Source organism: Trachinotus anak, unplaced genomic scaffold (genome assembly GCF_046630095.1).
Source record: "Trachinotus anak isolate AG129_WGS33_773 ecotype Australia unplaced genomic scaffold, CSIRO_AGI_Tana_v1 ptg000018l, whole genome shotgun sequence".
NCBI lineage: Eukaryota > Metazoa > Chordata > Actinopteri > Carangiformes > Carangidae > Trachinotus > Trachinotus anak.
In genome coordinates, this window is record NW_027273869.1 from 6,765,043 (window position 1) to 6,791,870 (window position 26,828).

At 41.8% G+C, this 26,828-nt stretch overlaps 2 protein-coding genes across 10 annotated transcripts in view; one reads left to right on the forward strand and one right to left on the reverse strand.

Annotated features, from left to right (window-relative positions):
- lrmp (lymphoid-restricted membrane protein) overlaps positions 1-14,526 on the reverse strand; it is a 32,753-nt gene extending 18,227 nt beyond the window's left edge. For 5 of the 9 annotated variants that reach the window (XM_071501983.1, XM_071501980.1, XM_071501982.1 and 2 more), the window contains exons 1-19: positions 13,952-14,101; positions 12,774-13,525; positions 11,623-11,733; positions 10,194-10,374; positions 8,813-8,871; positions 8,611-8,686; positions 8,317-8,475; positions 8,100-8,217; positions 7,306-7,356; positions 7,046-7,123; positions 6,746-6,802; positions 6,528-6,587; positions 5,790-5,854; positions 5,427-5,520; positions 4,698-4,838; positions 3,983-4,084; positions 3,048-3,199; positions 1,447-1,558; positions 369-651 (exon numbers count right to left, since the gene is read on the reverse strand). In XM_071501983.1, the coding sequence (XP_071358084.1) occupies positions 369-651; positions 1,447-1,558; positions 3,048-3,199; positions 3,983-4,084; positions 4,698-4,838; positions 5,427-5,520; positions 5,790-5,854; positions 6,528-6,587; positions 6,746-6,802; positions 7,046-7,123; positions 7,306-7,356; positions 8,100-8,217; positions 8,317-8,475; positions 8,611-8,686; positions 8,813-8,871; positions 10,194-10,374; positions 11,623-11,733; positions 12,774-13,470 (2,596 nt within the window). In that variant the 5' untranslated portion in view covers positions 13,471-13,525; positions 13,952-14,101. Of the gene's footprint in view, positions 1-368; positions 652-1,446; positions 1,559-3,047; positions 3,200-3,982; positions 4,085-4,697; positions 4,839-5,426; positions 5,521-5,789; positions 5,855-6,527; positions 6,588-6,745; positions 6,803-7,045; positions 7,124-7,305; positions 7,357-8,099; positions 8,218-8,316; positions 8,476-8,610; positions 8,687-8,812; positions 8,872-10,193; positions 10,375-11,622; positions 11,734-12,773; positions 13,526-13,951; positions 14,102-14,357 lie in introns of those variants that run through there. The other 4 variants (XM_071501978.1, XM_071501979.1, XM_071501975.1 and 1 more) reach the window with 4 other exon arrangements.
- A 158-nt stretch (positions 14,527-14,684) lies between these two features.
- bcat1 (branched chain amino-acid transaminase 1, cytosolic) lies at positions 14,685-25,326 on the forward strand. The gene is made up of 11 exons (XM_071501988.1): positions 14,685-14,815; positions 15,673-15,729; positions 17,744-17,938; positions 18,795-18,905; positions 18,999-19,118; positions 19,203-19,363; positions 19,739-19,881; positions 20,154-20,239; positions 20,503-20,643; positions 21,410-21,484; positions 24,318-25,326. The coding sequence occupies exons 1-11, from the start codon at positions 14,762-14,764 to the stop codon at positions 24,354-24,356; spliced, it is 1,182 nt and encodes a 393-aa protein (XP_071358089.1). The 5' UTR covers positions 14,685-14,761; the 3' UTR covers positions 24,357-25,326.
- The last annotated feature ends 1,502 nt before the right edge of the window (positions 25,327-26,828 follow it).

Sequence of the window (26,828 nt, forward strand, 5' to 3'; positions counted from 1 at the left end):
GTAAAAAGAAGCTGGATGTATTAGCTCACATTCTTGTTCCATGAGTCCAGCTCAAGGCTTATTTTTACTGTTAATCCTACTGAGTTTGATCCAGAGCTGGGAACATGGTGAGCACAGGGGTTACAACAGGGCTAGAAAAATATTAAACCATATTTAGCCCTATTTATCTTTGATTTATGAGGTTCCAGTCTTGGATAATTCTGATATATATACAGGATATTAAAGGCTCAAGGAATAACCCTCTGAGATAAATCAGAACATTTAATCTGTTGAAAAACAAAAAAGGTTATAATTATAGCTTAGTAGTTCAAGTGTTGAGATGTCGGTGTGAAGTGATCGTTCACATCCATCTTGGTGTCGACACTCACCTTGATTCTTTTCCACTGTGCCCTGCCCAGCCTGGGTCTCCCCAGAGAGGGCAGACAGAGGAGTCGACGTGTCCCTGACCTCTCCTTCTCCTGCTGTATCCACCACCATCCACCTCTCCTCCGTGTCCTCCTCTTCACCTTTGTCTGTTAATTTATCCACCGTATCCTCAGGCCTGCTTTCCGTTTGCCCGTCCTGCACCCGACAATTCCTCTCAGCTAGCTCGTTCTTAAGGAAGTCTTGGAGGGCAAACTCCTCATCCCAGTCCAAGTCTCCATCTCCAGTCTATAAAAAAAAAAAAAAAAAAACATAGAAAGACAAAATCTGGTATAGGTGAGATGGGAAAAACCTGCACGAGCGTGAGCTGTGACAACCACCATGGCCTTACAGACACATCACAGTAATAGCCACTTTAAAAAAAGCTGTCACAAAAATATTAAAGTACTACAATGATTTTTCTTAATCCAGTTAGCTATGCTGATTAAATCACTTCAGAGTGAGCGCTTCATTGTTTGTTAAGGACAACCAGGACACTGTGTGCAGATCTGTCCACCTCAACACAAAGCTCATTATGTTTTCCAATAAAAACAATGGTGCTGTACCGGAAATGTTCAAGCATGTGCTAGTGCATTTTGTGCAAGGAGCTGTGCGTAGGTGTGTAGTCACATCACACACACATACACGCACACACGCGCACACACACACACACACACACACACACGCACACACGCACACACGCACACCCCCTCTCTTCTACCAGATACTCCATCTGTTTGAATACAGTATGAGCTCTGGCACTGCTCTCTGAGCAAACCATCCAGTATCCCTGTCTGTATGTTACAAACAAAAACATACATGTGAAAAATGTATCTCATACTTTTCAATCCTGTGAACATTTAAATGGTGTGACGCTTGTTCACCTCCCAGAAGGAGCACATGACTTTCAGCATTTTAAAAACAATGTATACTGACCACAGATTAAATCTAAAAATTACTTATGAGAATGGTGGAACCAAGTAGTTGCTGTTTATTAAATATAGGTTTATAGATTGAAACCCACTTCCTCCCCTTCCCTCTAACCTCTTCCTCTGGTGCAGGTGTCTGGCATGAGGCCTCTCTGCTGTCCTGGGGTGTCTTTAGCTGCTCCAGCTCCTCACACAGCTGTCGCTTCTGGTTCTCCTGCTCCTGCACCCTGCATACAATGATACACAATCATGGTATTTAAAAAAATAAAAAAAACAAACAGCTGACAGATTATTTGTTTTTCCAGAGAAATGTGAAAGAAATGCACAAATTATCGATGCAGTCTTAACTGTCCACAGAGTTAGAAAAACACATCCACAGAGATCCTGCAAGACAGCACAGTGGACATACTGTACCCAATCCGCAGGCCCATGCAGTGTCCCATTCTGTTGCCCAGGGTGACCAGCGCCAGTTCTCCGACTGGCCCAATATCGATTCCTTCACTTCAGTTTCTTAGATCCAGTCCCTGCCCGACCCTCTAATCTCAGAATACACACAGATTCTCAAATGTGTCCTACAAAGTCCTAATCCCAGCACTGTTTTACAATCCAGTCTTACTCTGAACAGTCTGTAGATACTGCAGAGCATGAGGTAGAGCTGTACCTACAATGAGCCCTCTTCAGTATATTAAATATTAAACACTACAATATTAAAGTTCCTGAGTTCACCCTGGCAACTGAGCACCAGTAAATCCCTGACCAGTTCTCCCTCCCTGGTCTGATACTCGACCACACCAGCTCTGTTATATATCTGAAGGGGATGTCCGTCTCCATGAACACACACACAAACAGACACACACACACACACACACACAGCACGAGGAAAACCCATCCACACACAGTCAGACTGAAGTCCAGAAATGGCCCAAACCCGAAGCTAGTGAGGTGGGCCTTTTAAGGTCACTGAGGTCAGAATGATTGACGCGTCTTTTCCCCACTCAGTGCAACCGACTAGCCAACTGAGACAGAGCGCTGGAGAGCAAGGATACCCACCTCAGAGACATTTGCAGAGGTCTGATATGAAGTGGTGTGTGTGGTGTTATTTATGTAGACTGATAAAGTTTTATAAACATGAACTGCTCAGAGGCAGAGCTTCATTGTTTGCATAAAACCCTCTTAAGCCCTCCCCAGTAAGTTTTTCATTCAGGACTTTGTAGCACTTAAGATCCTGAAAGCTCTGCAGACATCCTAACAAGCTTCTACTATACTAACCAGTTAACCTAGATAACTCATCATGTTTAGACTGCGTCTTATCAGTTGTTAATAGATAGAAAAAAAATCAATTAAATAAATAGATTTAATCAGCTCCTTTCTCTGTTGCTAATGTGCTCCTCAGTGGTGTCGGTTTTACCTTACTTAGCCAGAATATTCTTTAGCCCTGCCTACTTGGGTTTTATTCAACCAATGACATCACTGCTGCAAAAAGCAGTCCCACCTCAAAGAAATGTTTCTCTTCCTTAAAGTCAAGTTGTCTTTAATTAGCCAGCACAAGATTCAGTGCAGTTCTATTCTCTTCCATCTTCCTCTGGTATTTCGCTTTCATCTTCCTCTGCTCTCATAACAACATCAGTCACTTCAGCGCTCGGTAGCTCACACATTTCTGACTGCCCACTTTTTTTTCCACACACAGCCACAGACACACAGGCAAAGTCTTCTCACCTGACTGAAAGGTGCAGGATCTCAGTGCGGGACCTCCTCATGTTACTGGCCATTTTGATCAGCTCCTTCTCCAGGGAGTCTGTGTATTGGGCCAGCTGGTCCAGGCTGAGGGCCCAGTCTGCCCTCCTCGTGTCCAGCTCGGCCTGCACCGTCTGTGGGAAGACAAGGCCAAGGGGTCAGCCTCTCGCTTGGGTGACAGGAAGTAGGCTGTTGCACAGCCTAAATAGCTGAGTGTCTTTTACGTCTCCAAAAACTTCTGATGCCTTACTGACAAAATCTTTCCTTGTCAGGCAGCACACTGAAGAACCAACAGAGGACAGACTTGTACTGGTACAGCTCTGCTCCACTAATGATTTCTGTCTCATTTGGTATGTTTACTGCTGTATGGCAGTACGTGGCTAATGAATGCAGAGTGGCAACAATGCAGGAGGAGGGGGGAAAGAGAGAAAGAGCGAGCGAGACAGAGAGATACAGAAAGTCAGTGTGAGGGAGGAGGGGAGTGGGCTGTGTTCATGGTACAACACACTGACTAAACAGCTCTGCTTGGATGGGGCCTGTTGGAGAGTTATATAAGTGAGAGATCTCTAGAGAGGAGAGATAGTGGGTGGGAAGGAGAGCAGGAGCAGATAGACAGTGATAGATAGAAAAAGAGAGCAACAGGTGGAGGGAGAGGAAGATAGAGATCACATTATATAATTTTGTGATTCATATATAAAAAAAAAAAAAAAAAAAAAAAAAAAAAAAAGTACTGACACTGCCCTTACAGCCTCAAATCAGCCTGTAGGCAACCAGTATGCAAACACACAGGAATGCACACAATGACTAAGACTGCACAATACAGTTAATCTGCAACTTTTCTTACAATTAGTGTCATAAGTGGGCTGTCACAGAACATAAAAATTTAATGTGTGAATGAAAGTGTGTGAGCATCTGACCTGAAGACCGGTGTCCATGTTGGCTCCCGGCTGTGTGAGGTCATCCAACAAGCCTCTAACTGTAGACAAGACAGAGTCTGTTTCGTCCCTGAAATCCCTTTTCTGAGAGACATAAAGATGCTTCAGAGAGGGAAAACATTTACATGTACTACATGCATTCATAAACCTAATGTGATACAATACCATAAATGTGCCTGGATGAAAGTTGACTGACACTTCCTTTTTGACTGACTGACACTACTGTACTTCTTATGCTACACAACAGTTACTCCAACACAATAGTAACTATGTTTCATTAGTAAGGGGAAGCTCATACATATACACAGAAAAGTGACCTACACTAAGTCCAAGTCAAGGCTCTAGTCTGAGACAAAGATCAGTCATTTCTCAACAGTAACCACACTGTGGTTTAACTGTTCAACCTGTTATGTTGTCAAATTTAGCTTGTGGCTGGCTGTAGCTGAACATACAAAAGGAACTGGGCACATTTAACTGACATTTCAAGCTAAACTTTTAAGATGTTAGTCTTTGCAACAAAATAATTTTTAACAAATGCTACAACTAATGCCAAGCTGGTTTTGTGCTGACTGAGACAGAGTCACACTTTCAAGATGAATTCACATCTAAAATGTAACATATAAAACACTTAAAACGATAAAACAATGAGACTATTTTAGATGCTAATGAGTCCAAGGTCAAGTCAGGGCTTGGTTACCAGTTTGTTTAATAGGCTCTTGAACTCCAGGGCCATGTGTTCAGGACTGGGGCCCTGCAGCATCAGCAACACCTCCCTGTCCAGCGTCTCATCCAGCGGAGAGGCAAAGCTCATATTAGTGGACAAATGGTCATGGGAGGCCTGTGGGAGATAGCAATGCATTTTACATGAATGAGCAAAAGATGCTTAAAGCAGTTATCATCAGTCTAACTACTGCAGAGAGACTGGACAAGCATGTAGCATGTGAAGAACAGCATCTAATGTTCACACAGTGCTTTGTATTGTGTGAAAATATGTGGGAAGCCCGACAGAAAACTCTTCAGAGATTGATCACCTGCCTGTAGGCATACAGATTCTCAGAATAACCATTGGTATCAAGGGCACTAAAAACTGAGATTACATAACACAGCCACTACTAGCTGCTGGGGTGGTTGTTCGGTGTGAATATTGTGTTTCTGTGTAGTGAGCATTCAGGTTTAAATGTGCAGCAGTTTAGCAGCTACAAGGAAGATGTCCAGGAGTTGCCACAGCCATGAATTCTGTCAGACATAAAATACGAAAGGACCAGAGACTGTGTGCAGAAAAATGAGGATACATGTCAGAATATAAGAGAAAATGAGAGAAGAAGGAACAGACGAGTAAGAGATGTGAGAATAAGAGCAAGAAGAAGAGAGGGGAAAAGGAAAGTTGAGCAAATGAGACAGATGGCCAGAGTAGGGGAGTGCTGACCTCCAGTGGTGACTGTGCCAGAGCCAGTTCTGTCTGTAGGGACCCTAAGCTGCTCTGGTTCAACCTGTAGGCCACCGACAGGGACAGACCAGCCCTGAGAGAGACAGAAGGAGAGGTGAGGTGCAACCACATTAAAGACATTAATTAGAGAAGGTAGTAGAGGACATGTTTCCAGAAGACCAGAACAACAAACTTCATAAAAAGTTATTACATAAAGATAAAGTTTGTAGCCTCAGGTGGTTTCTTATCCAAAAAAATAATACAGAAACAAAAAAGTGGCTAATATCTACTTCCTTGGTAGTGCGATAACCTTCAATGTTAACATCGGAAACCCCACTCCCAGGTCATTCTTGGTTTACTTACCCAGCCAGGTCTGGATGCATCATCTGCATCTGGTTCTCCAGTTTGCTTTTGTCTGCTCTTAGTAGCTGGAACCAACAACACAGAAACCAACCATGTCTCAGTCTGTCCGATTAGATATTTAGAGGTCAACTACAGAGCATACCCTTTCAGCTGTGAGATACCAGGCCTGCGTGTGTAGGGACAGCAGGTGATTTAATTCCCACAGTTGGTCCTCACAACCAAACTAACACACAATGATAATTGAACCAACACACTGGATACAGAGAATTGTCTGGGCAGTAAAATAAAATGATATTTTACCAGTTCAATTACAATAAGGGATTTAGCTTTAAATTGTTTCCTAAATATTTACATGAAAACAAATTACTACCTTAAGCTCAGAGTCAATATTTCAAATCTGATTTTAGTGTTACTATATCGTAATAAATATTTATGACACCTGATAATGTCTTCAGTGACTCTTCTCTTTCCCAAATCTAATTTAACACAATTCCACAACAACTGAAGGATTTTCCACTGCTGTGCACAGGAAATCAGTCAAAATCTGATTTCAGCTGAAAAAAAATGGTGGAAGTAGACCAAATATTTTCTAATGAGAATGTAAAATGGCTGCACTGGCATTAAGCAAAAACAAGCCAAGAGATAAGGAACATATGAAAGCATCTCTGAGAAACTATTAGGGGCTATTGATGCATACAAGTTGAAATAATGATTTAATGTAAAATTCAACACACTGACCTCTGTAATGGAGGAGTATTCCTCCACTGCTGCCTTCAGCTCATCCATCTGTCTGCTTTTCTGTAAAAAGGAGGCGGGACAGTTTGTGTTTCACAGACAAATGGAAACGAGGATGAGGCTCAAGCTATTTCATGTAACAAATGATTAAGAACTGCCACAAATAGCAAAAGATTTACAGTGACAGTAAAATGGATAATAAAACCAAATAAGATACTGACCTCCAGTATGACCGCTTCCTTTTCACTAACAACAGCATCAAAAGAGTGAATTTGCACCTGAGGCCAAGGAAAAGACAGTTGCATAAAAACATAACGGAAGCACAATGAGATGACAACAAGGTCGACACAGTATTATGTGTTATGTGCCTGAGACAGATTTACAATGCAAAGGTCATTTTGTGAGGAAGGAAGGCAGGTATAAATTGAATGTGTGTGGAAGACAGAGTAAGAGAGTAGATATGTAGTAATCCAGAGCAAAATGTAAAAATGATTGTGCACAGACAATAAAAAAAAAGGTACCTGAAGGTCAGCGTTAATGTCACACAGCTCTGCTATTCTCCTCTGAAGCTCGTCTGTCTCCATGGTGACCCTGAAGTTCTGGGGAGCCATCAGAGGGGAGTGAGGACACCCATTCACATCCTTTCATGAACAAACTTACAACAACATACTCTCTGTAAGCTATCTATGAATAGATGAGTGCTTCTGATGCCCTGTGAAGTCAGGCCATTGATATAACTATCAACTGCTTTGACAAAAGTCATCTTTACACAGTGAAGTACCTCTTCCTGAAGAGAAGCAATCTTGGCAATGAGACTCTGGTTCTCTTTCTCCTAAAAAAGAAGAAAAGCAATCAATAGAATCTATGGAAACATATTCTCAGCCATTGACATTGCCATTGTGCATTTAAAATATTACCAAACTACCAAATACCTAAAGACTTTGTAAAATGTATAAAAGCATACTTAGACTGTATGTTTCAATCATTTCAAATTCAAATGTAATGTGGGATGTGGACTCTGGCTGAGACACCGGGGCCTCGTTCAAAGCTTACACCATTTTTCTTAAGGTGCCAAACATTTTCCAAGTTGAATGTCATGTTACTAATACAACCATTTACCTTTATACACTCTATTTGCATGTTACAAGCCCTATGCACCAATGTACATGGCTGAAACACATGCAAACTGCAAGTCAAAGTCTGTTAATAAATTTCACGTGAATTTTAAATACATCATTTGTTTTAGAGGAATCCATGATTGCCTAAAAAATTACAGCAATGCAATACATAAGAAAAAGTTCTATTTTTCAGTCATTAGATGGGGTTCAAGTCAAAGGGGCAGAGCTTCAAAAAATGAAGTTGCACAACAAGAATTTTTATTTTAATCTAAATGGGGTCAGTAACAGCTGATGCTATGACTTGTTTTCTATCATACAGTAAATTCCAGCTGCATTTGTCTTCAGACCGAGTAAGAATAAACCCTTTGTAAGAAAATAACAGACACATGCCAACTCTTAGCATGTGAGCAAAACACACTTTTAGAGATCTTCTATGTGCTGCTTGATTTTGACTGACCACATGTTTGCTGTGTGCGGAGGCGCGAGCTCTTCCTTCCTCTGTACAGCTCAGCGTAGCCTTCATCTCCTCCACCTCCTCCTTCAGCATCTTCTCCTTCTGGGCTAGCTGCTGGTTGCTGTGCAAGAGATAAACATAGATGAAAGTCAACGAACCACCACGTGCTACAGTAAAACTGTGCAGTGTATGTGCGTTCAAGTATGCAAGTGCTTCTTACACCCTGGCCTGATTGCGTAGATCCTCATTTTCCTCTGCCAGCTTCTGGTTGGTGTCCTCCATGCCTTCCACCACCTGCTTCAGCTTCCTCACCTCTTCCTGGAGCTTTTGGTTACTCATCTGGAGGTCAGCAACACAATACACCAGCTCTGACGTCTCACTGAGAGGGGAAAAATACATACAGGCATAATGCAACTTATCTTATCAAGGACATGTGTGGGTGGTAATATACAAATACTGGCATGGTATGGCCCATTTATAAAGAACACAGCACTACTTCACACACATTACTTACAATTCTGCTCTGGATGCCTCCCCTCCAAAGGCCTCTAAGCTTCCTGAGGTCATATTGAGCAGCATGGACCTTTTGGCTAAAACACACAAGTCCAAAACACACAAAACATATTATTAAAGCTCCAAGTGTCATCAAAATTAGACATGTGTACAATACAAGGATATGAAAAGCTAACATGTGAGTGTTTACATTGCACACTCACCAGACAGGCTGTCTCTGAGTTTGACTGAGTCTTGAGTGACGTCATCTGCTGGCTCTTCCCTGAGATAAAGCAGAGAAATCAAATAACAAAATGTGCAGTATCAGTTACTTTCATGATCTCTTGCCCAACTCTGGCAGTCATACACTATGGTGTTGCTCTTGGACTCCTCCTAATGTGTTTCTGATGCAGCAGTGATTTCTTGAACTGTTTAATTTTTGGTGCCTGGCACATTGAGCACTCTAGCTGTACTGCAAAGACAGCTGGCTCATTGGTGCACATGCCTTACTCATTTCAAAGTTACACAAGAGTGTGGTCAGCTGCTTTGGGCTTCTTAGTATCAAGATGCATACGCACAAAAAACTGGAACTCTACTGTCACAGTTACAACCCTTCAAAGTAAGAAGACTTTAGTTTTATTTACATTTAAAAAGCAGAACAGAATGGCCAAGATGCATCAGGTCTCACAGGTTTCTTACTTGCTTAAGAGATAAATGACTATAGTATTAACATCAAATATTTTGACTTTTAATCCCAGAATTTGTGTAATTCCTGTAACGTTGTATCGAGAGTAAAGGAGAATGCTCCTGTCAAATGCACATCTGATATAGACCTGACAGAGGGCAGAGGGCAGTGTGATGAAGATGCAAAACTGCCTCTAAGACAAAGGACACAATGTTAAATGGAGACACTCACATTTGAAACTATGTGGAAAAAATGAACACCGGTAATCTCTCATCTGATGCATAACCCGCCTACACATCTCTATGTTCGTGCATAGCTCAAACTATTAGTGGCTGTTCAGAAAGTACAGGGCCAGCAGGGATGATGTAAGGTGTCTTCTCCTTTTCACACCATGTTTAAGAGGTTGGAAAGTCTGATAACTACAAATCTGTGTAAGGAAACAGCAAACATGTGGAGCTAATAATTTAGTCATAGTGCATGTCTGGGTTAGAAAATTCACTAACACAAAGTTTCTAATGAAATTTTTCTATTAACATACCTCCAAATTAAAGTAGGTACTCTCACAAGACAAAAATGTTAAGTGCCAGCAAAAGGTGTATTTTTTATCTGACACTAAATCCAGTATTGATTTATGATACTGACAGCCTAAAAGGGACTTTTAGTTTCTCTTCTCTCCACATACAGGGAGGTCCTAGCATGTAGCTACATAACAGCACTGCTGAACCTGGATTCAGCATCTGGCTAAAGGCCGATTCATTTCAAAAAAAGCTTGACCTCATCCAACTTTAATCGCAAAGTCATGTTATATAAAAACACTTTCAAAACGAATCAAAACCTCCCAACATTTCAAAAACTAAACACCCAATGTTACAAACAACAATTCTAAAGGCCCTGCGTTCATTTTGTACGTCTGCCTTTACCCGTTGTTGCGGCAGTCATCAATCCACTCCCTCATGACGGCGTGGTATGTGTCCAGGTCAATGGAGACATCTTTGTGTTCTGGATCCAGCATGTTGCAAAGCTCCTCCAGTCCGCTGTCTTCTGAGCTGCGACTCGTGGTGTGTCGCAGGTAGTCCACAATGTGAGACACGTACACTTTACCTGGAAGATGAGCGAATCACAGAAACATATAGATGACTGCACCCTGTCGAAACATGAACTGTGATGTTCAGTACATTGCAGGACTTATTTTGTGATGATGAATGTGATGTAATTTACATTTGTAGTATACACACTTCTCCCCAATCCATTTGTCTATTTCGCCTGTTGATTTGCCTCATTTGAAAACTTTAACACCCCCAGACTATTCTGATACGTCGTGACTGTAGATGTGGGTTATATGTGTAGGTGGCAAAAAGTAGTAACCATAGTGACAATATGAATCAGTTAACTTTTTATGCAGTGGGTTTCACGCAATTCTCAATGCTGACTTCACTGTTTAGTCATCACACAGTCATCAAAACAGTGGTCTAAACTGTGGACTATTTTTCTGCTCCAACACAAAATGCATTCAATGACGACATCTGTCAAAATTCATTAAAGTATTTCTCACTCAAACTCAACCAGTAAAGTTTCAGTCTATCTATTATTTTTATATTATTGAGACACTCCTCTCCAAAACTGTTCGGTGTCAGAACCTAACATAACACAAAATTGGATTAGACAGAAATTTGCTGTTTCCCTGGCAGCACTGGGCTGGAACAAAAGCTAAAAAAAGTTCAGACCAAACATAGTTTAATCGCATTTTAGCAGTGGACCTCCTCAATTATGTTCATTTTATTTTTCAACCTAAATAACATCTGTGAAAAACCATAAGCCCAAAGAGAGAAACCTGGACCTATCACCTGAATAGTACAAACAACTGAGGAGCCTACAATCTGGGGTGCAATCAAGTCAAGGGGTGAAAATAAAAGAACAAAAATGTCAGGAGTCTTCTTAAAAACTGGTGAATAAAATTCCTGAAAATCAGGCAGAAACACACAGTATAAATTAATTAAAAAAAACAAAACAAACGTTTCCTCCCCACTTCTTTAGATATCATATCCCCTACCTCTGCTGCACAAGATGGTTCAGTCCAGAAGAGCATTAAAAATGTTGAGAAAACAACAGCAGAGAAAATGTGAAGGATCTTGTGCCCACCAAACCCAGCAAGCACTGAGGAAGACTCAGACAACAGTGTGACTGTGTGACTGTTAGAAGCCGAGGGAATTACATCCACTGTCCACACAGAATAACACTGCCATAGTGTTGTTAATGACAAGGTATAATTCATCATTAGGTTGCATAAAGTTTGCTGGAAGACTCTGTTGCTGTGTGACCCAAGCAGTGTGTGTGTGTGTGTGTGTGTACCTCGACGCTGGGTATCACAGGCATGGAAGATGGTATCGAGCAGATTCTCCTCACAAATGAGGCTGATTTCTGCCATATTCTCCTTCCTGTTCTCAGAGGCCACTGAGCTTCCTGAATATGAATATGCAACACACACACACACACACACACACACACACACACACACACACACACACACACACACACACACACACACACACACACACACACACCAAACACAGACTGTATTGAGTTGTGTAGCAAAGTGAGCACATGATAAATTTTCCTTCAGGCAAAGCAACCATTATAAAGTTGCATAAGTCAGTTTGGAGCTACAAATATTATTTTTTTATCTTTTTTTCATTATTATTTCATCATCCATGAGTCAATGAAATGACAAAATAATAAAAACAATGTCTAAAAATTGCAGACTTAGCCTAACTGACAGCCCTGGAATACAACCTCATCCTAATTTTGCTGTGTGGTGACTTCATTAAACAAATTTACATTTAGGAATGTGGAAAAACTGAAATAATGTACGATTCTAACTAGATCTAGACAGAAAACAGACTCCATGACAGAGCAGAATCAACCTTAAGGTCCTTATCAATGCTGAATATAAAATAAAGGGAAAAGGCAGGTGGGCTGGTGATTCCAGGGCCCTAGAGAAAATATTTGCTTCGCCTGGTTAGTAATCCCGTCTTGCTGCAAAGTAGCTGCATTTTCATATTGTTCTTCTTGTTATTACAATTCAACAGTTACTCCCTGAGTCACTGTTTTGAAAATCTTTAGACAATCAAATTTCAGGTAATAAAAACATTACTTTTGAAGTATTAAAAACACCCTCCCAGGATGCCAGACTTCCAGTCTATAACCTAAAACTTATCTACAGGAATCAGCGTCTCAAGCATTTTTCTGGTGCCAAAATTACGCATAATCCATTTAGTTTCACAAAATAAAAGCTTAATCCAAGGTCAGTTTACAAGCATTTTCCCACAGTTTTCAAACCCATCTCACACTCTTAATCAGGAGATGAAGTTTGCTCGACAGAAAAACTCCATCTGCTGAAGAATACCATGAGATGTGGCTGAAATATAGTAATGGGACATTGAGTAATGGGTCCTTTTTGTGTTCACTGCAAAAGCAACCTGCACACCCCAGCTCCTCCCTACCTCCATCTCCCATGGACAGTCTTTTCACCACCAGAGCTGGGTACGGAAGCTCACACTCCGTCGAGTTTGTTGTGTCCGCGGAGCAGAAGTTGAGGTTGTAGGTGAGGGTGCTGTGACTCGGGGTGAAGGTACGAGACAGAGGCGGGCTCCTGCTCGGCCTCTCGCTCTCAGGCTGCACCGACTGAGGTCCTCGTGTGAACGTAAAGTAAGGGGAGTCTTTGGATTGGCCTGTGGGTGTCGAACAATACCTCTGCCATGTCTTCACTTGTCTTAAATCACTCCCATCTGCACCTCTCCTCTCACCCAGGGTGCTAGTGATGGTGTATGTAATGTTAGTTGGTGTAGAAGGGGTGGACGGGGTGGCCAGAGGGACAGAGGGACCCAGGGTGCTCCTCTGGGAGGCTGCAGAGCTCGGCATCCCCATCCCTCTCCCCCTCTCCTTCCCCTTCTCCTTCTCCTTCAGCCTCTCCTTCCCCCTCTCCCCCTCGTCTCTGTGGAGGGTCCCTTTCTTCAGGATGGCTTCTAGGTTGTGCCTGAGGCCACACTGGGGGCTGTCGTAACTGCTGGAGGAAAGCTTGGGAATCTGGAAAGGTGAATTGGGCTCCCGGTCACCGCGCCACTGAATGGTCTGCAGTTTGCGGCAGATGCTGTCCACAGGGTTGTGCCGACGGTTCGGTTGAGGCGTGTAATAGTCCATGCTGCTGATGGCAGGGCTGCAGTGCTGGCTTCCTGGCTAGAGGAGAGGCTGAAGTCTGGGGAGAGATGAGCAGAAAGTACTTAGGTTATACTTAAATTTGGAGACAAAAAGAGCTCAAATACATAAAAACACTGAGCAGGCCATGGTTATGCTACAGGTGGATAGCCATGAGTACATAGTGAACACCATAAAGTCCTGGATAAGTGTGTTTAAGACTGTTTTCCCTGGTTGAACTAACTTAAAGGATTGAGGTAGAAAATATGCAGGTAGAGACCAGTACACAGAAGCCAAATATGAAAAACGATATCTATGGAGTCACCATAGAGTCACCTAATACCAAAATAGTTAATATTACTCCCAAGATTCAATAGCTGTCAAACACAGAGGTTTTTGTGATAAGAGCCGTCATACAAGCATTAGAACATGAAGATGAGAGAGACAGAACAGGGACAGAGAGGGCATCACATTTCGATCTCCCTACCCACACAAACCACTGCACAAGGGGCCGTAAATGTGACAGGAGAGTCCACAGAGACGGCTGCACACACAAACCAGTCCGCGAGGTCTCTGATCTGAAAGCTTTGGAAAACGCGTTTAAATCCAAAGCGCCGCCCACTCAGGCTCCAGGTGCGCGCACCGGCTCATCAGCCCGAGACTTCACCTTTATCTCGTTCTCTCCGGTTCACCTCCCCGCAGTCGGAGTAGCAGCTTCAGATTGGATCTCACATACGATTTCATCACAGGACCATTTTTGCTCGATAAGGTTCAGTTTATAAAACATTTCAAGTAGGTGTTCGGCCACGACAAAACACACCGCAGGGACTTTTACAAATCCAGCGCCAACACACAAGGACTTCTGCAGGACGAGTCCACGCAAACACACGCACCTGGCCAGCAAGTCTGAAGGAGACTCACCCTCTGCGTCACTCTCTCAGATACCCGTTGTCCCCCGGCACAATATGGTGTTTGTTTTTTTTGTTTGTTTGTTTTTTTTGGCTGTGGTGTGAAGCGTGTATGAGCAAAGACCCCTCCACGAAATGTTTGGCGCAGCGTCCAGACGCAAACGGAGAGGAGCGCCTCAAACTTTCAGTGGGTGTAGGCGAGGAGTAAAAATGAGGCTGCACCCCCGCCCTGCGGCCCAGGCGCGGCACAGCAGCACCGGCGCGGCGGGTGCTCGTCCATGGAATAAAATAAATATGGATAGAAATAAAAAAGAAATAAAAAAAAAAAAAAGAAATCCACAAACCCCCTCTCAGACATTGATGACTGTGCCACTGGTGGACTCATTTGGATGTTTGGTGTAACTGCAGCGCAAGGACGGGACTGGCTGCGACCTGAGCGATCGGTAAGCGGTTTAGCAGGGGGAATGTGAAGCCGGTTTCATTCTCATCACAGCCAGCTTTGAGTCAGACGTCTCTCCTGCTCTGAAGGGAACTTATCCTGCGAGGAGGCCGGCGGGCTACTAACGTGAATGTTGGGGATAAATATTGGTGACGCAGGCTGGGCTTTAATCTGGCAGTAAGTGTAAGTGTACAGTGTTGATAACCTATAGATTACTAAAGCTGTATGTAAGTGTTTGAGGCCGGTGATATACAGTCATTTTACAGACAGCTTTTTTTTTTTTTTCTGTTTACACCTGCATTTAAAAAGATATTTCAAAAAATTCCTCAATATGGCTTTCATCCCAATGTGATGGTGAACACAATATATTATACACAGGCCAGAAATTAGTGCTGTAATTAATTAGAAAATGAAAAATCATCACACATAGCAAAATCCACATCCACACTGAGCTGAAACCTCTGTGCCTGAGAGAAATACTAAAATATACATATGATCAGTCTAATTCGCAGAGGACCTGTTGGGTCTCCGCAGCTGTTCTATAGCTGTTCAACAGGGATAGGTTTGCAGTATGCAGTGACAAAATATTATGTGACTCATGTGACCTGGTAATACTGTGAAGTGAGAAGTGGATGATCAAGTTCATCCTCAGTCTGATAAAAGGTGGTTTTACCACATATTTAATCCTGTTCAGCAGGTCATGCCTTCCTGAAAGGCCTTTCTCATGCAATGCTTCTGCACACTGTATTTGTATATGTACATATTTGAAGATGAAGAAGAAGAAGACTGAATGAATGAATGAATGAGTGAGTTTATTTTTATTGTCATCACTGTATTGTTAACATTTAAAATTGTTTTCAGGGAAGCAGCTACCTGTCTACCACTCCAATGGCTGACAACAGCATTTCAAGCTTTAAGGTAATGAAACAAGTTGTTTTACTATTTCATAATTTGGTTTGAATGGATAGTATGCAAAGCTTTGATAGATGTTGGTAAATGCCACTGTCTAAATGCCATTTTGATTTAAGAGCACCCACCCTCAGTAGCTGCTCCAGCTGCAGCATCTTGGTGATTCCTTGGCTTCCTGACACTCAAAAATCCCCCCTGCTGCTCCGTGTAGAAGATACTCCAGCACTGCTGCTTGTCCTCATGCTGCAGAGAGCACTCAAAGGCCTTGAGAGCCACAGTCATTCAACGGTACTCTTGTCCTGACAACAACCACATCAACAAATAATCCATCAGAAATCCCGGCATTTGAAAAAGTCCACTTGCTGTTAACCTGAACAAGCCTTTTCTGAGGCTATTGATTTAGCCCTGAACGTCCTTTGAAACAGAATAATGTCCATGTTGTCGCCATTTTCGGGGAGGAAGGACACGGTGTCCACTCTGGTGCTCGTCCTCCTCTTCCTCCTGGTCCAGCCTGCTCAGCAGAATCCACTTTCCCAGCTCACGCTAAGTCGCTGGAGCTTTGCTTGTTTTCTGACCCTGGACGCCTGAGCAGTAGACAGCAGGCTCAGGTAGAGATTAGGGCGGACATGTGCAAACACAACACACTCACCGGGACAAGTGTTGGCTTTGGTCTGGAGATGTGTGCCAGTTTCTTATGGTTTATCTTGTTACAGTGCTTTACATTACCCTGAAGCCTGTACTATGTCAGGCAGACGAACAATTCAAAAGATATTGCACAAACAGCGTTTGGATTCAAAGCCTTGTGTTCCCTCTAACCTCCTTCACTGCCCTCTTACACACCAGAGGATGGTTGGTTATCCAGCCAAGCTCATATTTATGGCCACTTAATCCCAATCGAACATTAGCTGGACTGTGTGTGAACTCAGGGATGCAGCTGACAGTGAAGAAGGATTACAGCTCATTCTGAGTGCCACTGTTCATGGACTACTAGGCCTGCTGTGTTATTGTGTGGTGAGACACCAAAAAAGTTGTACAAAGATGGTGTAGAAGTGGATATTCTTGGCTCTTAAACAGACAACATGTAGCAGAGAAGGTTAACCGCTCAAAAAACACAAGTCTTTATGTATCTGAGCATGTGATGTAATATTGATAATCAGAGACAAACTGACTGTGAGGAAAAAATAAAGCAGAAGAAGAGGAAAGTGCAGCACTTTCATGCAGTGTGGTGCTGCGGTTGCTCGCCACTTTCCAGCGCTGTAATCTGGGATTATGGTGCAAGCAACCTTCTGCACAAGAAGGGAGGGGATAAAGGGTCGATCTAATCCCAGCCAATTGGAACAGGTAACTAACTGAATGGTGGGCCAGCAAGAAGAATCACACAACTGGGTCTTATATAACAGCAGGGAAGGACAGCACTCCCAACTGTCTCTCTTCTCACAGCTCTGGACAAATGACACACATCTCTCTCAGCCGGCTGTTGCTGCAGCACTGTAGAGGTAGCAGGGGACACGGGGGAGTCAGAGACTGGATGGCTTCAATTCAAGCCCCTTCTGTGCTAATGTGATGCTACACTATTCAGTCTCTAGCCATGACCTTTGACCTTAATGCATGTATACAAATAGTCACTCAAATTGCAGGGACTTTCATTTTTATTTTGAGTGATATCAACTGCAAAGACAGTGTTTGTGTATAAATTCTATATATATTATTCTTATTATATAAGGTTATTAAGGTTATTCCTGTTTTCTTTTTTTTTTTTTTTACATTTTCTTTAATCAGAGTGAACACTAATATTACTCATTAACATTACACACATTCATCCAGAGGTCATGGCTGAAAAAAGCTACAGCATGAGTATATGTGTCTTTGACTTGAGAAGGATGATGTGTAATTAAGGTGTTAGGCAGCGATATGTGAACTGTGCACACGATGCTCCATGAATGAAAAGGTTAATAGAGACTGGACTCCTGTATAACACATTCGGATTCATTCTGATGTGACACTGTGTCCTGTGTGTTTTAAGGCAGCTGACCTGGTTATCCAACTGTCCTCCACTCCTAAGACCAAACTGGATGTTTTTTCCTTTGGGACTGTCTTCACTGACCACATGCTGACCATAGAGTGGAGTGCTGCTGAGGGCTGGCAGGCTCCGCTCATTAGGCCCTTTGGGAACCTGTCACTGAACCCAGCCTGCTCGTCACTACACTACGGCATACAGGTGCTGTGACCTGGAATGATTCAAGCTCTTTATACCTTTCTTTGGTGAACACTGATTCACTTGGTCATGTCAGGAGTCAGCTTTGACTCAGGATGGGGGGAATAAAATCTTGAATCGGGGTATCAGCAGAAGAGCCACTTACACAACATGCAAGTAAAATATGACATTAATCAAGAGCTGATAAAGATCAAATAAATATGGAGATGACCGATTTGTCCAAAACCTTTATTTAAGTAATTAAAGCATATACTCACACAGAAACCAAATAAAACCAAAGAAATGGGGAAATAACAGAACATTATATGACATAATGTTAATTGTTTTTTATCCTTCCAGTCTGACACCTGGGAGGAGTTATATTCTGCAGTTAAAAACACGTGGTTGGTATTTTACAGGCTATTTGCAATGTTTTTGGGCCCAGTAAGTTTGAGTTATTCCAGGTAGAATGGAGGGTTTGTTTTTTAAACAGGTTTTACGTTTTTATTTTAGAAATTAAACCTGATGATTGATTTTATTTCCTAATCATTTCCGGGGACATGTATAAAGAGAATAATTTCACTGATGCCCTAATTACAAGGAAAACAGAGAGAAAGCTCTGACGTTGTTGTTTGAATCAGAGTTATATTATAAACAGTTGAAAGAGTCTGTGAAAGAGTTAGGAAAATCTATCTGAAAAAATAAAATATGTAATAATTTGGGTGCCTCCTTTTGGCCCTAATCTCAACCATATTGTTGTGTATGATAACAAAACATACGTTTAGAATTTGTAATATAAATATCTAGTAATACAAATAAATGATAATGATCTGACTTGGTTTAGTACTCAGTTTTCTCCTCTCTGCTCTCGTCTCATCAGCTGTTTGAAGGCTTGAAGGTGTACCGTGGAGATGACAACCGCCTGCGCCTTTTCAGACCGATGCTCAACATGAACCGCATGGCCAACTCTGCTAAAAGAGCTTGTCTACCTGTAAGATGAATGGGATGGATGAATGGATGGACTGATGAAAGCATATGTGACGGCAGAGAATAAATGAATGCTGTCTTTCTCTGCTTCTCTCAGGCCTTTGATCAGTCCGAGTTGCTGGAGTGCATAAGGCGGCTGGTAGAGATTGACCAGGACTGGGTTCCTCACTCAGACCCAGCCAGTCTGTACATTAGACCAACATTTATCAGCACTGAGGTACAGAGGATCGTGAAGTGCTGCTGTCATTTGTTTTTTTTAATTAATGAAATTTAAAATACATTTCTTATGTGTCCATGGCAGCCCTCCCTGGGTGTAAAGAAGCCGTCCAGTGCCTTGCTGTATGTGATCCTGAGTCAAGCGGGCTCATACTTCAACAATGAGGCCAAGGACATCTCCTTGTGGGCCGACCCAAAGTACACACGAGCCTGGAAAGGAGGAACGGGAGACTGCAAGATGGGAGGGTAGGTAGGCCCATATTGTATGCATGTTTTAGTTTTTATTCGCTGATAGTCAGTCAGTGCACTAAACTCATAAACCTCAAAGACAAGGGCAGAAGAACCCTCAGTGCTACGCTTCTCCAATTTTAGTTTGATTTGTTATTGAAAATATCCAAGTTGTTCTAGCTTTTCCTGACATGAAATGATTGAGTTTAGTTTTATACACTTCATTAATGCACACACAGTAGGTGCAGAACAATCAGCCCCAATAAAAGCACCAAATATTCTTGTATCCTGACACAAATCTAATCTAACTGCAGTTTTACAGTTGCATGCAGCGCTGTATGCAATAACTGAGTAAAAAGGGCTAATTGCAATTGTTTCTGTGGATTTTTTCAGGAACTACGGATGTGCTCTGTTTGCCCAGTATGAAGCAGTGGATTATGGGTGCCAGCAGGTGCTGTGGTTGTATGGAGAGGACCACCAGATCACTGAGGCAGGAACCATGAACGTCTTCCTGCACTGGATCAATGAGGATGGGGGTGAGTCTTCATCAGTACCAGAGCCCTGCTTGCCCGTTCACAGTCACAGAAGATGTGGATTTATAATTGTTTTCATATGTGAAATAAATTATCAACTGTAAAAAAAAGAGAAAAGATCTACAAAAGAGAAGCATCAGTGTAAGCATTTTACAAATGTGACCTCTAGTGGCAGAACAGCTTCATTACAGCCTCAGGACGTGTTTTTTTGGCTTGAAACAATCTTTTATTTATTGATTAACTATTTGTGTTAAATAATGTATTATGTTTTTCAGAGGAGGAGCTTGCAACTCCTCCTCTGGATGGTATCATCCTCCCAGGTATAACCCGACAGAGCATCCTAGACCTAACCAAGAAATGGGTGAGAAAGACACACACACACACACACACACACACACACACACACACACACACACACACAAATACACATACGCTTGATGACATTTAAAGTAGTCTATAGCCTTTCTTACACCTGACTGGACAAACACTTTTTTTAGTTGTCATTTGTCTTTGCAGAAATAAAACTCACTTACATTAATACAGTGATTAATGCTAATGATTAAATCTCAGAGTTCCTCTGTGTGGATCATTTTCTCAGGTGTCTCTGCTCTTCTCTTCTCACAGGGTGAGTTTAAGGTGACAGAGCGCTACCTGACCATGAGCCAGCTGCGCTCTGCTCTGAAGCAGCAGCGGGTCAAAGAAATGTTTGGCTCTGGCACCGCCTGCATGATCTGCCCTATAGGAAGCATTATTTACCAGGGAGAGGTAAGAGAGAGGAGCAGACCAACACATTCTGTATGTATCTCTCTGTTCACTAATGCAAACCATATGGTTTAACTAACTATGTCAGAGTGGAGAGCGGTAGTTAGCTGCAGTGCAGCAGGATTTATATCTTCTGTTGTCTTTCAAGAATAACATGTTTATGAAAGACCAGATAATCTATTTTTTCTGAGGTCTTTCTGGACTTTATGGAAACACTATGATGATCAGACCAGAAAGTTTGCAACGATTCACTGTCAAACCCCAAATTGAGTTGAATGTTTTACACCTAAGATCTTTTTAGTTTTTGTCAGATTAAACAAACAAGATGTGAGAGGTTAATGGGTGAGCTTTAGAGGTGCTGGAGGGCAGGTTTTATTATTCAGATGGAAGGAAACGTCTGCACCTGCTTCCAGTCTTTATGCTAAGCTAAGCTAACCAGCTGCTGGCTGTTTCCTTGTATTGAATGAACACATAGCGAGAGAATTTAAAAAAAATTCAAGTCTTTCCATTTAGCCCTTTATTTTCCTATTTGTTCTTTATTTGATTTTTTTCTTATTAAAAACATACATTTTAATAGAAAGTAGTTGTATGTAACTCGTTTTAAAACTTTGATGAATGACGCTCATTGTCTCTTGTGACCACATGGACAGTTTTCATCTTTAGGAGGTCGTCAGAAGCCTGCGGATGCTGGTTTTTCTAAATTAGATTTTTTAATTCGATTCACATCTCCAATTAAATTATTAAAACTGTGTGTCTTTGTGTGTTTTAGAGCTTGCACATCCCCTGTCAGGATAAAAACTCACAGTTGACTTCACAAATAGCAAAGGAGCTCACAGATATACAGGTTGGTGGACGCACGCACATACACACATACAGCCGACAGATGTTTCCCCCAGCTCAGTAACAGCTGGTTGAACATCTGTGTTCTTTACACCCCTGTCGCTCTGAGGACTCTGTTTTCATGTAGTAACAGGTAACTTTAAATTAAGCCTTCACTGATGTGATTGTAGGTGAAAAAACTGTGAGAACCGCAGCCAAGAAAACAAAACGTGGGAGTACATCACGATACCTGGAGCATTCATACTTTGTCACATTTCAGCCTTGTTAATACTCACATTTATACTCACCATCAATAAAAATAAAAAAAGACAAATAAATAGAGATATTCTCACTGACTTACTAAATTGAAAATATAGTTGATGAACAGCAAAACCCAACAAAAACTAATCTTCCCTCCAAATATTAATTTATCTTGCGCCTCTATAATTGCATTACGGGACTGTTATGAGTGTTTATTATGTAACTCAATGAGATCAAATTACCTTTTTTTAAACAAACCCCATTGGTCCTTATTCATTTTACACACATTACATGCATTATTTTGCCTGCAAGTACATAATAAGTGAGATATCTTATTAGATAATGAGTAATGATTTGGTGATATGGCCTACAAATACGCCACCTCTACAGTCTACACAGCACTGCAGGTTTAACCAGATTCATAATGTTCTTTGCTGAAGGCTTGATTTGTGTTAATGAGTGTGTTATATATCGCTGACTTTCTGTTGTTGTGCTGTGCAATGAGTCGGTTATTAGTATTCTCGTTTTTTTCTCTCTTGCAAAGAGTCAGGCCTTCTTATGTTTGAGATCTCAGTCAGGCTAAGATGGTCCTTGGTGCAGCACGGACCAAATTTTCATCCTGCAAAAGTGCAGGTGCCTTTGTAAAGATTTGTTCTTCTTCACAGATCCATTTTCCACCAGAATGAGTTGTCCATGTTTAACAGATAACTTAGCAATATAAGCGAGTTTGTATTGTATAAAAAGGAGTAACATTAAGGAGAAATAATCCAAATTGTAGTATTCAACCAACTAGAACGCAGAGTCGGAGTCCTGAGTGCGCCTTTACATGACCGACAGTAAGTATTTCGGCAGGTTAGGGTTGGTGTGAAAGGAAAAGGTGTGTGGACAGAAGCCTGGAGAAAGGCGTGGCTACAGGATTCACACGGGAAATCAAAAGGAAGGTATAACAAGAGCCAAGCTACTGTACTGTAGACTACCTGACTCCATAGTGAAGTGTGACAACACAACAGATTTCAGAGAAATCTTGACTCATGACAACCTAAACCAGAGAATTTTCCCTCTGTGCATATTCAACTACCTGCACCAGGGCTAAAGCTAAGAGGAGTTATCTGTCCACCAAACTTCAACCAAATATGTTACTTTTTTAGTACCCTTGTAGCTTTTATCATCCTTTTACTTTATTCTACTATATGCTGAGGAAAAGCTGAAGAACGGACTGAAACAGACGTCTAGCTTGATAACCAGACACTTTATTCATACATGTATCTGCTGTGCATGGATCATTGAAGCTTCAGTGACTGAATCAACTTTGAAAACCTGTTGGTGTCAATCTTCCACTCTTGTTGTCATTTGTCTGTCTCTGGGCGACTCTCTGGTTCTTCCACTGTTCTTAGAAACATTCTTGACTGGGACTCTCAGAGTAGAATCGTAAACTTTTACTGGATTTGTACTACGTAGAGGACTAGTTAGACTTTGGGTGTCAGTTTCTTTGATCCGAAACTCCTAAATGTCCTCGAAACACTTATCTCTTTAACTGTGACTTTTGTCCTCCCTTCTTTTTGTCTTTGTCTTTCTCTTCTCCTCTTGACGATTAGCATATCTGCTCTCTCCATCGATCAGCCCTTATATGCATGCATGATGTGTGTTATGAATGTGTTGACCATATCTTTATACGTGATAACATCTCCCTTGGTCGACAGTGCTTCAGAGAGAGAGAGAGGGGAAAAGAGAGATAGTCGCCGGCCTAATGGCGGAGCGTGGAGAGTTGGAGATAGGGGCAAGACAAACTCCTGGATTCTCTCATTAAGCTCGCTGTAATTGCACAAACCCAATTATTGCCTCAGCCTTTTGTGATCTTCAAAGCCAAGATGCTGCAAATGAAGCCTGGAACAAGTGGGAGAGGAGGAGGAGGAAGAAGATTTAGGCGAAGGGGAAGGGGGGGGGGGGGGGGATGGGCGGCAGCAAAGCTTAATGAACAATAAAATCGACAAAACGCTGGAAAACGCTGCGCTCCTTCCGCAGTGCTGTTAAATCTGTTGACATTTCATTTGGAGGGAGGCAGCACAGTGTTATCCCCCCACACACACTCTTCCTCCCGCCCCTCTTGAAGACAACATTGTGCAACAAACAAACGAGTGGTCTGAGGCAGCAGATGAAAGATGGGTTTACTAAGTCGCCCTGCTGTTCCTCTTTCAAGTTAATTAGAAATCACATTCTTTTGTTTCCCCTTCGCAGGCGTTTATTTACTTTCTCACTTCGACCATTAGAACAAATTTGCAACATGAGACACAAATAATTGGATTTGTCTCCGCGGCTGTCATGGATTGGGGAACATTTTGTTTTGATTTTTATTATAGTGCCTTTTCTCTGTTGTGTTGTGTTCTGTTGGTGGCTGAGTTTGCAGATTTGCTTACGGATATTTGATCTCATTTTTTGATTTGTGTTTTGCTCGCAATTAAGCGGAAGGCGAGAGAAGTTTAGTGCTTAGCGACATGAGATTTTTTTTTTTATTTTTTTTAAAATTTTTTTTTACTGCTCAGGCCCCAGAGGACCAAAGATTGTCATGTAACCTTCTCATGACCTTTGTTCTCTTACAGTATGGCCGGACACCCAGTGACTGGACTCTCCTGGTGTAGCAGGGATGAAGCAGCCATGCACAATAACCAGTGTGCGTACAGGAAGACATATTATTATGCAACAACAAAAAACATACTGTACTTGTACAGTAATAAGGAAACAGTGTATGTGCAATATTTTTAGTGCAACTGCAATACACCGAGGAGCCAAAGTGGCTCCGCGGTGAGTGTGTCGTACAACTTTACCTCCTTTCAAACTTCAATTAATGACAAACACACAACTGTCCAAAATAATTAACAAAAGGGGGCAAATGTCTCATGCAATACAGCACAATAACTTACACTGTCTCTCGCCTCCAACATCCAGGATACAGCTGTAGCTTTGATGCAACATGAAAAGAAAAAATAAAACCCTGAGATATTAGAGTTACATATAATTTCATATTACTTGTGTCAGAGTTGCACAGCAGCACAGCAAAAATTACAGTTTCTCAAAGTTTTAAAAGAAGACAGTTTTATTAGTATTTTAAATTTTCATTTTCAGTTTTAGTTGACACATTATTCTGTACTATAGTGTTTCTGGCTTTCTGTCAGTCTGCAGTTAAGTATTCATGGTCATTTCTTAAGGTTTTTGGAGATTGTATTCAAAGCAGGTACATTTTGGGAAAAGTACTAAGATGTTAACCATGAAATGCTTAAATAATGTGTAAATGAGTGAGAGGTGCTGCTGGGTGGATTTTGTTTCTTTCAAATACATCCAGGCTAGCTGTTTCCTCCCGTTTCCAGTCTTAATGCTAAGCTACGTTAGCTGGCCGGTGGCTGCAGCCTCATATTTAAAATACATTTCACTTTATTGGATTAAAAGTACTTTTTAATGAATACTGATATTTTATTGTGATCAATCTATATAACGTATTAAGTCCTGAAGTTGAACTGATAAAGATGATAAATGAAGTATGTTATATATTTAACATGTAGTCAGGAACTGCAACTTCTCTCTGTCAGTTTGACACAACTAATAAATTCAGAGTAAATTTAAAGTGTTGGCTGTTTTTCAGTGTCCATGAGTCTTTTAGTTTTTGTTGTGTTTCTTCAATAGCTAAGAGGAAAGCACAGGGAGCGTATGAAACGTTCCCACTATCATCTCACCGCTGTATCTTTTAGTATGTAGACAATGTTTTGTTACAGAGAAAGACACATGCTTCACACTGTATGTGCTGGAACCTTCTTCATTTTCACTGACTGGGAGAACAAAGTGTGTAGTCAGTACCTCCCATGATCCTCCCTGTTGTCTTAGTTGGACAGTAGTCTGGTACAGTCCAGTGCTTTCTGTACTTCAGAACCAGATGAAGACGTCTGCGACCGTCTCAGGAGTCAGAGCCAGGATCTGCAGAGATCCTTCCACAATCCCTAATGATGCTGTGGAGTGGAACACACACACACACACACACACACACGCATACACACGCACACATACACGGACACTTAGAGAACCTGGAACAGAACCAAAGCCATCAGTATAATGGAGTCATAACAGAAAGCCATCAAACCGGAGAGCACTTGGCTGTTTGGCTCCGCTAACACACACATACACACACACACACACACACACACACAACATAATTCAGATTACACATATAGGTAGCACTTTAAAAATGAAAACTCAGGTGGTAAATTGTGTCCACTACCAAAATCATGTATTATTAACTGGGCTCTTGTTTGCATATCTGCCTCTGTGAGTGCAATGGATGCACATATATGTGTGCTTGTGTGTGTGTGTGTGTGTGCACACATGAGGATGTGCAAGGGGGTACACAGTGGCATACTGGATGATTTTTGGCTCTTTGTGAAGACAGCTCATTTTGGCTGCAGCTCTTTCCTTGTGTTGCTTTGGCACAGCTGGTGTAGAGCCCAGCAAGTGTGCATGCACACACACACACACACAGCACATACTTCAAAATGCCAAACCCCATCTAGCCTTCTTAATGTAGGCCACTGGTGAAATTACCATCATGTACCTCATTGTCTTACACCAGCGCAGATTCCTTTCAATCAACTGCTCAGTTCAGCAACAATTAGCTGTGAATTACTCGCCCACAGGGATCATTAAAATTACATCAAGTCTAAACTAAATAACAGCGAGACAGGTGAGGACATGGTTGTTTAAGGGCATGGTGAATGATGGTTGGAAACCATTCCAGGAAAACTAAACAGCAAATCTGAGTTATTGCTTCGTAGACACTTCCTGTGAGTTGACAAGTGTTGATTGGACAGTTGCTTGTCCACTCAGAGAGCTGATGAGGCTCTGAGGGGATGATTTATAACTGTCCAAGTGTTGAAGCAACTCTGACAGTGTGAACTGATGAAAACCCTGGCGATGTGCTGATTTAACTCAGTCTGAGTTTATACTAGTTTAGACATTTGCCAAAATATTTGATGCAGTAGTTCTGATATTATATTGTATATTAACTACGTCTACAACAGTGGTTACCAACCTTTTCCAACTCACAGCCCACTTGAAAATCACAAAGA